General features: G+C 34.7%; 1 protein-coding gene across 1 annotated transcript; it reads left to right on the top strand.

The window, feature by feature from the left end:
• The first annotated feature begins 1066 nt into the window (after positions 1-1066).
• On the top strand, positions 1067-5328 carry LOC112292755 (uncharacterized). Its single transcript, XM_024541558.3, has 4 exons — positions 1067-2745; positions 2887-3012; positions 3212-4498; positions 4635-5328. Exons 1-4 carry the CDS (start codon positions 2374-2376, stop codon positions 4980-4982), a joined length of 2133 nt encoding a protein of 710 aa, XP_024397326.1. The 5' UTR covers positions 1067-2373; the 3' UTR covers positions 4983-5328.
• Positions 5329-13479: the final 8151 nt, after the last annotated feature.

Raw genomic sequence — 13479 nt, forward strand, 5'->3', positions numbered from 1 at the left:
ACATGTATTTATACTAGAGATAAAATAAACAATATAAAGACCTACATGTATGCACAATATTTAGAAATTATGATTTAATATTACAAAGATTTACTATAGGATTTTAACAAAAAAAATCTTTTAGTTTTGCATAGTGTTGTCATGGAGACACCGCAATTGAATTTCCATACTACCGAGAAAGTTATCTCCATCCACAATTCATCCATATGGATGATGTCTTCTCGGATGGACCAAGCACTGTTGCGATGAATCCAGATCCAAAAGCCAAAACGCACGCCGACTCTATTTGTTTCCTGCTTCGAGGACAACGTCCACTAGAGAATTTCGGCTCCCATGTCGATAACGGCGCCTGTCTGCGACCACCTTTATCAATGACAACCAGTTTCAAACAGTTAACAAAATACCCAAAACGTCAATCGCCGTGTCTAGACCCGGTCCGAGCAACCACAAAATCCCATCTGTGTAGTAGTAGATGCTTAGCGCTTCAATCATACTCCACGCAAACTGCCCAAGCAGAGCTCGATACCGTTTCTACGAATACGATGTGGGCCAGGCGCATGCATCACCACGCAGCCACCGGAAGAAGAACAGTTCTTCCGCAGCACACATTGCAAATCATGTAGAAAGCGATTCGGGTCCCTCCCGCTATAGCTGACTTCGGGTGGAAATCGAGCCTTCCGATGCTACTGGGTCAAACGAGAGGTATTTCATTCGGCCCCGGGCCGGGCTGGCCCCGTAACAAAGCCCGTCGTCTTGTTCCTCCGGTTTGGAGCCTTCCATCTTCGGACCAAGTCCTCGCTGCAATCTCATCTATCTACCGCGTAGCCGACATCCAATTTCCAGGGTATATCCCATAATTTTCAATTAATGTATGGATGAATAAAGTTCATTTCGCACCGTATTCTGGCGATGACGACTGCACTCTTGTAGGCGTCGGAATGAAAGCATGGAGGCTTCGCGAATTGCAGGGAGCCAGCTGGGTGCCCAGATGGGACCACAAGGAGCGCAGACACAAGCGGCGTTATTTCTGTGTTGGACTTCACTGGCTCCATCTTGGGTCCATCGGGGGATTAGGTTCACTCTCCTGGCTTCGCTCGTTCCTTCTGTCAATCCATTTGCTGCTGGAAGATGGGCTAGTTTGTGTAATGTGGTTGTTGTGCTCAAGGTTTGGTTGTAGAAAGGGCCAAAGCATTGTCGAGACGGTCGATTCACGAGATGCAATTTGTAATCTGCAAAAGTGAATTAGTAGCGAAGGGGGGATGTGGGTAATCTGTTCGGGGCAAATTGAGGTTGTCGCGAGGGTATGGGCGTGATCGTGTTTGTTGAGACGTGCCTCGGGGTTTAGTGAGGCTGCTTTGAGGTGTAGTGTTGGTTTTGGCTAGGTTGAGATTGTACTGAGATTTTTGTTGGGTGTGTGGTGTTGAGAGTGCTGCGGGAGATTGAGGGTGGAAATTTTCTCGATAAGGGTGGGGATGCATTCGATGTGAAGACGGTCTGAGCCGCTTTGCGGATCGGGCAATTGTTGAGGAGGAATTGTTTGATTCTGTCGTCGATGCTACCCGTCGTATTCTGTGTCTGAAGGAATGGTTAATGTCTCGTATGAGTTTATGTCTCTTTTGTAGTTCACCTGCGTCTAACAGCACCTTGATTGTACGTTGCAAGATTGAGTAGATCACAAGCTGTATCTCATTCTAAGCTCCGGGGAGCAGCTTTGCATTCTGTCTACGAAATTTCGACAGGGTTCAATAGAAGTTGATAGACGAGGTGGAGCTCCACTTTCTACCATCTGGTGCTGGGTACCACGATGGAGCTCAAGTACTTGTGTATAGGATTCGCGTGAAAGACGGGGGCCTTGATGAGTTTGGTGGACTCACACCCAGTGCCATCGCCACTGGCAGTACTTGCAGGATGCGTGCGAGGTCCGTCAGGATTTAAAAAATCATAACCGATATTCTTGTTTGAAACTGCGAGCTTATTTGGTCAACCAGTGGGAGGTAGGACAAAATTTCGCCTAGGTATGGAATTAGCAAAGTGCCTTAAATTTCTAACAGACCTCCTAGAACTGGATCACTCTCAGAACGTGGACGTCCTTTTTGAGAATGCGGCTGCGGGCGGGAATCTCTGTAATTCCGCGGCGTGAAAACGAAATATTGTTTCACGTGTGAATGCTGCTTGAATCTTTGCGGAAGCTGCATTTGAATTTCCACTTCTGGGGTGGAGGGTACTGAGCTTAAGATGTGAGTAGAAACTCTGCAGATTGCAGCAAGGATCTCGTATATGGGATTGTCTCATGTTGCTTGGAGAAGAAAGTTTTAGGATCACATTCATTGAGACAAGCTGGAGCGGGTACAGAGAAGGAGGTGGGCGGTCTGGATGCACCGAGCCAACAAGAAAATGTTCGAACCTGGGTGGCATCCCCAAGGCCTGCGAGTGAAGAGAGGCATACTCGTAGGACGCAGAGCTAGCCCCACCACGCCCGTGCCTAGTTGGAAGGTGTTTGACAACCAGCTTTACGATGGCATTGCAGCTGCGGGTACAGCGCGAGCTGCAATTCGGAGAGCAACCCCTGTTTCAGCTCGAAAACTCGCGGCCTCCTTGTGGGAGCTCCAAGATCATCCTCTTCCTGCCTGTCTCTGCAGCCAGCATTGGCTGAAAGGGATCTCCGACAATTCAAGTCCTCGTTCGCAGGCAGATTCTTACTTCTCTCCTCGCAGTTGCAAGTTTGCCTACCAGCAATACGTGAAGGTTAGTCTGCCCTTATTCTTCAGACTTGTAGATCACTGTATATGGATTCGTATGTAGACTCCTGGTAGCTGTATTTCTTCAGTATGGCTAGCCGGAATATGGAGTAAAACTATGTGGTTGAATTTGGTTGGATGGGAACAGACAGGGGCAGAGAATGATAAACGCGGTGAGGATTTCGGGAAGCATTTGGCTGCCATGAGTATGCATGTTCATCACTCCGAGAAGGGTGAGAAACCTGATTATCATGTGACATATGCACCCATACAGGTGGGTCAATGTCTTTTTCTTTGCTTGGGGCATGGTGACCACTTTTTTATTTGCTGAATCTTGAATCGTAGATGCTATGTCGTTTAGTAATGTCTTTTGGCTCGACCACATGGCTGGTGACTTAATATGAATGACCGTCAGTACCTCTTTACAGCATTGTGGCTTGTTAAACTTATGTTTTCCTCATTTATCACTTCAGATCGAAGGTCAGAGTCACCAGTTTTCTCCGGCTTACTCGAACTGCTCCAGTCATAGGAAATGTAACAGAAAGGCTGTGGATGATTCGACGACTACCTCAAGTGAGCTCCTGAAAGTCTTGAGCCGCATACGCATTCTAGAAGAGCAGCACAACTCTAGCTTAAGTTTGACAAGTACGCTACGGGCAGAATTAGAGCAAGCTCGTGCTCGGGTACATGATCTGGAGAAGACGCAGAAAGCGGCTCGGAGGGAGGTAGAAAGCATCATGAAGAAGATGATAGATGTGAAAGCAAGCTGGAAAGTCAAGGAGCAGGAAAAGATGCAAGAGAAGATAGCCATTGGTGTGCAAGCTGTGAAGGATGAGTTGGAGGACGAGCGAAAGGTGAGACACAGGCTTGAAATTTCGAATCTGAGGATGACAAAAGAACTGGTGGAGGTCAAGATGGCTGCTGGTAAAGCGCTTGAACAGCTTGAGAACGAACGCAGAACAAGGCAGCTAATGGAAGATGTCTGCGATGAGTTGGCTCGCGAAATTGGGCAAGGCAAACTTGAAAAGGAAGAATTCATACGGCAGTCTGAGAGAGTTCGGGACGAGCTTGAGGAAGAGCGACGCATGCTGCAATTAGCCGAGGTCTGGCGGGAAGAACGTGTACAGATGAAGCTCATCGAAGCCAAAGTGGCGCTTGAGGAAAAAGGCGCAGCTCTAGACTTCATGCGGGGAGAGCTGGAAGCTTTCTTGAGATGTCAAAAGGGAAATGGTCGAAACCCTGCCTTGAAGGAAGCTCAGGTCTTACGCAATGTCATCACTGCTATGCATCCGAGTAGACTAATCGCATCTTTTCCCTCAATCGCACTCAACCAGGAACCCTCATCCGACAATGATGTGTACACGGTGAATCTGAGCGCTGAGGATCAATTGACTAGTGATGAAGCATTGGAAGATAGATACAGAGGAAATCTCCTAGACTCGCAGGATACCGCCAACAGGTGGGAGGACAGCGAGGGCGACATGGTTGAAGCGAACTATGATGCGAGAATCTTCTCATCCGCAAATGTTCATGTTCGCAGGCGGAACTCGCACAAATGGCATGCCGAGGGCACAAACGAAGGGGAGTCTGACTTTGTAAGCGAGTCTCATGACTCTGAGAAAGAAGATACACACGAGGTTGCTTGTGAGGAGTTCCCCTGGAACGGTTACTATGAGGATGACCTTCGACTTGGCAACGATGGCATTGTTCACGCTCCAGATCCTCAAGACAGCGTCGACGAGTACTCGCTTACCGTTGAGGTACCTGATCTTGTCTTTCTTCTCCTCACACCTTAACTCTGAAATCAGTACGTGTGCGTTGTGCGAATTTTGTAACGACCGGCATTAGGATCGATAACCGCACGAACTCTTAACTCTTCGGCGTTTCTGTGGACAGGATATAGAGGCACTGAGCAGGCCCAATGGACACCACGTAGAAGTGGTTTGGGGAGAAGGGGCCTTCGATGATGTCCAAGCTAATTGCTTTGCATTGCGGCGAGATGACGACGCTCTCGACCAGCATCACTCGTCCAAGCGTCTCCTGAATGAGCACGTGAATCATCTCATGTCTGATTCTTCTCCTCATCAAAAGCCACAACAGTTGCAGTCGCCTGATAAAGCAAGCAATACACACATTATTCGAGGGATGAAAGGGCATATGAAGTGGCCCAGGAACATCGACGTGGTTATGCGATCCAAACTTTTGGAGTCGAACCTTGAGAGGCAACAGCTCCGTCACAGATAGTGACATAATGGGTGTTACTTTTATATTGCTACTGTATACTGATTATATACCACATTTACCCAGATGTTTCAGTTCAGAAATTCAGTTCAGATGTCGCTGAATCAAAACGCTTGCAGGAAGTGCACAAGCACGACAGCATGCATGAGTGCTCCGTCAACAGAAACCCTGGAGATCCATCGAACTCGGCTGTTTCTGGGTTAAGCATTGGCGGTTATTGAATTCTTGTAAAGCTCACCATTCTTGATGGCAAGAGTTTTTAAGGTTGGTCTGCAATTGAGAATGCTAGGGAGCCAGCAACAATTTGTACACAAACAATGTAATACAATCAATATTTTCAATTCGATAATTACCAAACTCATAGGATGACCCAGCAATCTTTCGGCGTGGTGCGAAGAGTAGAAGTGTTTCTGCAACTAATATGCAATGTAGCTACCCGATGCTTTCAAATCATATGCTCATGCAGCACCGCACTACCTTCCAAAGGAATTGGCTTGGCTTGTACTCCCGGTTCAAGTTCTCTACTGAGTTGCGAAAGCTCTACCCCATTCACAAAAAGCACGAAGGGATGATTCCTACAGTTGATTTGTAAGAAATACTGGTTGCAAGCCGCTGCAGACATTGTCTTTGTTAAACATGATTTTCAGGCTACTAAATTACGGCAGGGTTGTGGAGATCGTCCATTGAGCTCGTCTTCCCTTCCGAGTGCCACGAATACCAGGGTTCGGGTTTCAATTTTGCTGCTTCTTGTCGGTGCATTCTTGAGTGAGCTGAGTTTGCCTCAGAATGTGCAAGAGTATGTCACGCCATGCTAACCCAGCTCAGTCTCATTGGATAGACTTCCAAAACGATCCTGTCACTATATGCACAATGAGACCAGACTCAAGTCTCCAAGGAGGAAGCAGAAGCAATGGCTTGCGACGCAGGTGTATGTATAACATCAGTTCCACATTATAATGCGTCGCAAGATTGCAACTTTACGGATGCGTATCTCAGTCTCTATAGCAGGGACACCTAGTTGTTTTTTTCTCGTAGTAATTGGTATACAATGTGAGGGGTAGTCACCATGGGCTGGCAACCACGGTGATGGTAACAAGCAGTTACATTCCTCTCCCGCTCTCTCTCTCGTTTTAATGTACCATCCATGCATGTTTGCTTTGAAACCGTCAAGTTTCAGGATGGTGAATGCATGTAACTTGCCTGAAACTTGATGGTTTCAAAGCAGTGAAACTAGTCAGCGAGAGTACCGTTAATCTACAGAGGAGCCTAATTCCATGATCAGAATGGCCTGATCCCTTCTAATGACAAGAATGTTATCTCCTTTCACTTATTTTAGAATTAATAGATATACCAAAGGAGTGCATGTTCATGTGTATGATATTTATGTGGTTTGTGATGTTAATCTTTAACAATATTAGAAGCCAGAATAAAATAAAAAAAATTTCTTATTTCCAACAACACTTATTATGACACATTTTTTTAGTAAGATTTTTTTATAATTATATAAGTTTAGAATCATTTTTTTTAGAATTCTTAGTAGTAAACGTTAAAGTATATCAAAAGCCCTTTGCAGAATTCTTAGAATAATAATAGCAACAAGATGGTCTATGACACACATTATGTACAAATGTTAGCAATCATGTATGTTTATGATCTTGGTTATGCTTGTATTCCTAGCTAAACTATGCCTTCAATTGTATTTTCTTAAAGTTAAATTAATCTATTCACTGTTCTTTAGTTTTTTTTTTTTTTATTTATTTTTTATCTTTGCATTGATATTAGGGTGTTGTAAAATAAGTTTTATTTGATTTCAATTTTCTTTTAATATGATTTTGATTTTGATGTATTATATTCATATTGTTTATTTTTTTCTTCTTTAACTGTTCCAATATTGTTCTTTTTATTGCTTGTCTATAACTTTATTTTATTAATATTTTTAACTTAAAAAACATCACTTTATTTTTTTATAGATTAGTGTTGTTATTGATACTTTATTATTTTTAATAAAATTAATATTTTGATGTTTTTTTGGATTTTTTTGGAGTTTTATATATATAATTTTTACATTTTATATAAAATAATTGTGCTCTTATTCCAATTTAATTTTATTATTACCTTTAAAAAACTTTAAAAGAAGAACATTAAAAATATGTATTTTTAATTTTTTAAGCAAAAAGTTCAATGTTGGCTGATTTTAACTATAAATTTAACCTTGTATTAAAATTAATGCTATGTATTAGAATTCTTTAATTATTTTAAAAAAATACAGAATTTTATTTTTAAATAAGTAATTTTTAAATTAATTGTGGTTTTTTCAATAATTTAAATATTATAAATTTTATTAGTTCAATATTATCTATTATTATCTAAAATCATGTAGCAAAGTAATTTTTAATTTATTATTACATATTTATAAATACATGCACTTTTTAAAAATTAAATCTAATAAACATTAAGTTGACATCTATGATATAATTCAAAAGATGTATGTTTTTTTATAAATTTAATTTTATAGAATTCTAGTATTATTTTTCAAATAAATTACTCTATTCATTTAGTATCTATTTTTTAAATTTTTTATTTATTAATGTAGTTTATTATATGATTCTATTTTTTTTCTTAGTAATTAGATATAACAATATTTTTTATTTATCAAACAACTAATTTATATATATAGAGAGATATTTTATTTTTATAATTAAAAAATATATATTATAAATTATTTTTAAAAAAAGATAAATAATTTATTATTTAAAAATAAATATTATTATAACTTAGATTTAAATAATATTATTATATATATTTTTAGTAATTTTATTTTTAAATTATTTAATTTTATTTTATTTATATACTTATTACAAAGTTTGATATTAAGTTTAGTGTTTACATAGTCAATTAATCCTCCAAGAACAAATAACCTTGTAATAAGCAATTAAAATTTACAGAACCAACTTTATTCTATAGTATATATTTAATAACCTTTGATTTATAATAATTAATTAATTTCAATGCCATGTCTCAAATTGCAAAAGGTATGATCTAATACTTGGCAACATCTTGTTCAATATTATTGAAGAAAATATTATGAATATGATTGTTGAAAATATAGTTGTGAAAGTTATTAATTTTAGAATATCTAAGATTGAAGTTGGAAGCGAATCAAAAGCTACATAAAATAATAATGTTTATTTTATTGCAAGATACATGGTTCCTAAGGTATTGAAGAATCAAATTCAAAGAATGACAATATATCTATTTGAAGCAAATGTTTATTCATTTGCAATGGTATGTTTTAAGATTCTTCCTAAATAGATGTATTTTATGATTTTTAGAAGACAAAAGAAATATTAGAAAGAATAGAAAAAGCTAGTAAACCATGCTTGCCTTCAAATTATCATGAATTAATTGAAATAATTCAAGAAAATTGGAACTTGAATTCTATGCAATAGCCAAACTTTGCAAATATTTGTGAAAGATTGATTAATGCAAAGAATAAGTTTTTACTTGAACTTATTATAGAAAAAAGATAGTATTTTTGTGCATTAAGAAATTTTTAAAATTAAAATAAAAAATTAGAACAAATACATAATAAGTTTCTATTTATTAAATTTGTATTAAATAATAAAATAAAATTTGATAAAAATAATTGATTTATTTTATTTTATTTTATTTTATTTTATTTTTATACATATATTTACATGTTATGGTAATGGTTACATGACTCAATATTAATAAAAATTTATAAAACTAGATTGGAATGTAATATATGAATTATAAAATTTATTTTTATTTTTTATTTTTTATTTTTTTATGATTTTATTTCGAATTATTAATTAGTATAATTAAAGAAAAAATATTTTTTAGAAGAAAATATTTATTACAAATATTTTAACAATATAAAAGTAATGTGAAGGAATTGTATCTTATTGGAATGGGTAGAATAAGCAACACCACAATTAGAAAGGTTATATCTCATAATATGAAGCACATATATGATGCCTCATATTTTGTTAATTATGTTAAAAGTAGTAGTGATTGTTATAAAATCTCATGCCATATATATTAAAGGATTTGAAGGAAGCTTAAAAAATGTTAAAATTATTCTTTATAAAAATAAAATAAAAATCATCCTAGTCTTTGATAATGTAAAAACTCAAAGTCAAATTGAAAATGTTTAGGCTATAGATGATTTAATTTCTAGCAATGGGAGCATATTAATTATGAAAATTTAATATTAAAATGCTATAGAGCATTTTGACATATAAATATGTAATGTAAATATTAAAGAACTTGATGAAGAAACGACTTTTAATTTTTTTTTTATTACTTATTCTTATAGATACCAAGATAAGTTGTCAAATGAACTTGTTGAAGTTGATAAAAAATTGTAAAAGCTTGTAATAGTCTACCACTAAGTTTAAAAGTTATAGGTGCATTTTGAAGAGAAAAAAAAAAAGAAGTTGAAATATTTAAAATAAGCTCTACAAAGTTGAAAAGGAGAAGAAAGTTTAATAGAAATGAAATAAACAGTGACCACAAGATTTGGAATATATTAAGAATAAGTTTTGACAACTTCAAATTTGAAAAAAAGAATATGTTCTTAGATATATGTTGTTTCTTTTTTCTTATGTATATCTTCATGGCATGTTGAAAGAAAAATAATTGTAAATATGGACTAACAATAAAGAAAAGATATTAAAATAAGATGTGGAATTTACATTGGATACATTAGGAAATAAATTATTAAAAAAATTAGACAAAGTTGGAATTATAAGAATGTATAAAAAACTATAAGACATGGATAGAAAGCTAATTGAAATTAAAATAAAGTTTAAAAAGACAAACATATGAAACATGATTGTAGAGCCATTTCATGAAATTCCAAAAAATAATAATAATAAACTTAATTGTCATCCAAATTATTAATATAAAAGTTATAATAATTCCAAAATAAAATAAAAAAAAAAAATGATAAGATTGAGAATGGTTTTAATTTTGCTTCTATATATGCTAGTTAATAAAAGTAAAAAAAATCTTTATAGAAACTTTCTAAAGACTATAAAGTTTGTAAGTCAAGTATCCAAGTTGTACAATATTTATATAATAGCCTTTTGGATATAAAGTAAATTACTATTTTCACATAATATATTTAAAGTTTTACCATAATTCTTTATTTAAATTTTTAAGAGAGTTTTAAAAATAAATTATTAAAAATATTTAATAAATTCTTATTTTCTTTCTAAAAATATTTGATGAATGTGAAATATTAAAGTTTTTCAAAAAAAAATAGTAGAATAATAGAAGCAAGAACCAATCTATTACATAAAATAACTTAGGTATAAGCTAAAGAGAAAAAAAAAAAAAATATTAGAATAATAGAAGCAAGAACCAATCTATTACATAAAACAACTTAGGTATAAGCTAAAGAGAAAAAAAAAAAAAAAAAAAAAAAATCTTCTCATTGAAGAAGAAAATGCATGGAATGGAGGAGAATGTTGGACTTTCTAAAATCCCATAGTTTGGAAGCAACCACTCTAAGAAGCTTTTATGAATTTTTTTTGGTACCAAATGACATAGATTTTTCATAATAATATATATATATATATATATATATATATATATATATATATATATATATATATATATATATATATATATATATATTATAAAAGAGAAAGAGAGTATGTTTAAAATCTAAATTACTAGTAATTTAGTTATTTCTACACTTATTTATATAAAAGAAGATGTTGACAATATATACTACAAGTATGATGTATGATCAATAAAATCTAAATTACTAGTAATTTAGTTATTTCTACACTTATTTATATAAAAGAACATGTTGACAATATATACTACAAGTATGATGTATGATTAATAAAATCAATGGATTCAAATTTAACCAAATAGTAAATAAAAAATAAACTAAATTTTATATTTGATATATATATATATATATATATATATAATGTATTACTTATGTCATTATAGTTTTTTCTACTAACGCTACTACTTGCTACTCAGTTGACATGTTTCTTTAGTTTTTTATTCCAATCAAAAAAATTATTAATATTTTTAATATATATTTGTTTTTTCAAATTATATAAAAAAATATTTTTATTTTTAAAAAAATAATTGAAATTTTAATAAGAATAAGTTGTAATGGCAATAATAAAAATTGTGGTGTTATTAAAAATATCCTATACATATAAGCAAGTAAGTTCTATGAAATACTCATTGACATGCACTAGTGTCACAGACATACTCATATAAGCTAGTAATTACATATATGTATAAGTAGAAGTAAGTAAAAGTAGATAAAAGTAAGTTAATTCTATAGTATTTTGTATGGAAGCTTTCTAGAAGCTTCATAGACAGTGCTTTGACTTCATAGGTGTCTTTAATTGACTTTTTAGATTAGAAACGTAGTCAACAAGTTGGCCATGTGCCACACATGTTGTTTGCTTGAAGACCAAGCTAACAATGTAGCCCACACGTAGAAAAACTTACCTTGTAAGTTAAGGCAAGTCTCCTATAAAGTCAACACATATTGGAGGTCCTATAGAACGTCGCCACGTAGCCCCTAATTAGATAGTATATGTAGAGACAAGAGTGAAGAAGGCTTCACTCTTGTCAATTCTTTTCTTATTTCCAGTCTAGTTTCAAGAATCATCATGTTTTCTAGTCTTTGGCAATAGCCATTCTAATTCAATATATTATCACCTTAGAGTGATTTCTAAGTATTTTCGAGTGACACAAGAGTGTATTGAGATTATCTTTCTTTGGAGTTCATATCCTTGATAGTTTGACAAGAGTGCTAACATATTATTTCTGTCTTATTCTAGAAGTGAGTGGATTACTCCACTTCTATTATTATATTTTGAAGGTTGTAGACTACCCACTTTTAAACAAAAAATCTTGTTTTCTAACATTGAACTTTTCTTTAAAGAAAGTGGATTATCCTTCTTTGTGGAATTTATTTTTAGAGGTTGTAGATTATCCTCCTCTTATTTAACTTTTGAATTCGTTTGAGTTGTCTATGGAAAAAAAAATCATGGATGCTACACTTGGTGGAAGTGAAAATAGATTTGCAACTATTGCAGATCTTCATGAGCTTGTTAATACTCTTAGGACTGAAATTTCACGCATCACCAACACCAACCATGGAAGCACTATTCCTACTATTATGGAAGAAGTTAAGAGTCTATGCCAAGAAGTTGTACAGTTGAAGGAAACAAGTCGATTAGCCTCGTAACCAAATTTCAAGAATTTTGCTTCTATAAGCTCGAGAGAGGCAAGGATTAGTATGCCTAAAAAGGTTGACGGAACAAGATCAAGATTTCGAGGGTTTTTGCAATAAGTTAAACTCTACTTAAGGTTGCATCCATTCCAATACCCTGATGGATTTATTCAAGTTGGATTCATAGACGCACTTCTATCTGGAAGTGCTCTCTCTTGATTTGCACCTTTGATGGAAAAAGATTCATGACTACTTTATGATTTGAACTCATTTTTGAAAGTATTTATGGCTATATTTGGAGAAAGTGATCAAAAAAAGGTAGTAGAGACCAAGCTTGTATCACTACAACAAGGATCACATTCAGCCACCACATATGCCGCTGAATTCCAAAGTCTTGCTTGTGATGTGGACTCGAATGATAAAGCCCTTATCAATCAATTTCGCTATAGATTAAAGAATAATGTCAAAGATTTGTTATTGATAATGCCAAAAATAAATTCTTTAGAATAATTCATTGCTCAAGCTATTGCATGTGATAATCGTTTATTTGAAAGACATCAAGAACAAAGCTATGGCTGGAGAAGAATAAGTCAAGTCATGGAAACACCTTCTAATTTTTTGGAAACCTTTCCATCAAGGCCAGAGCCAATGCAAATTGATATGGTATATTTTAAACCCCTCACAGAGCAGGAAAAGACTCGATGACGTCAAGAGGACTTATGTCTATATTGTGGAGAAGCTAAACACACTGCTCAACATTGTCCAAGGAAGCAACGTAATCACAAAATGAGAAGTATGATTGCAAAAGAAGACAATGTGTCAGAAAACGAGTTCTTCCAGCTACAACAGGGACAGTGTGGTTGGAACCATGTGTAACACCTAGTCAAGGTCCTATTCTCTCCTGAGATACTTCACCTTATTTTATAATAGATGTATTTTTAGGACCCAAAAATCATAAAGTCTTTGCATTATTAGATTCAGGAGCCTCAGCTTGATTCATAGACGAAGACTTTGTCAAAAAACAAGAAATATAGTTAGTCAAGAAAAACAAACCCGTACATGTGGAAGTCATAGATAGTCATTCATTGTCTTCTCGTGATGTTATCCATGAGACTGTTTCTTTAAATGTAGTAATTAAAGATCATAATAGTGTACTAATATTTAATGTGATACGATCTCCTTTATATCCAATCATTTAAGGACTATCTGTCACGGACACAAAATACAGACTTGAAATCTAACAAGAAGTTCAAGAAGAAG

Source organism: Physcomitrium patens, chromosome 15 (genome assembly GCF_059467195.1).
Source record: "Physcomitrium patens ecotype Gransden chromosome 15, ASM5946719v1, whole genome shotgun sequence".
Lineage (NCBI taxonomy): Eukaryota > Viridiplantae > Streptophyta > Bryopsida > Funariales > Funariaceae > Physcomitrium > Physcomitrium patens.

Bases quoted from the DNA above. Each gene is read 5' to 3' on its own strand.
- LOC112292755 (XM_024541558.3), top strand. From the start codon at position 2,374: ATGCACCGAGCCAACAAGAAAATGTTCGAACCTGGGTGGCATCCCCAA. The intron at 2,746-2,886 runs GTTAGTCTGCCC...GGATGGGAACAG, and splicing joins CCTACCAGCAATACGTGAAG to ACAGGGGCAGAGAATGATAA. The intron at 4,499-4,634 runs GTACCTGATCTT...TTCTGTGGACAG, and splicing joins AGTACTCGCTTACCGTTGAG to GATATAGAGGCACTGAGCAG.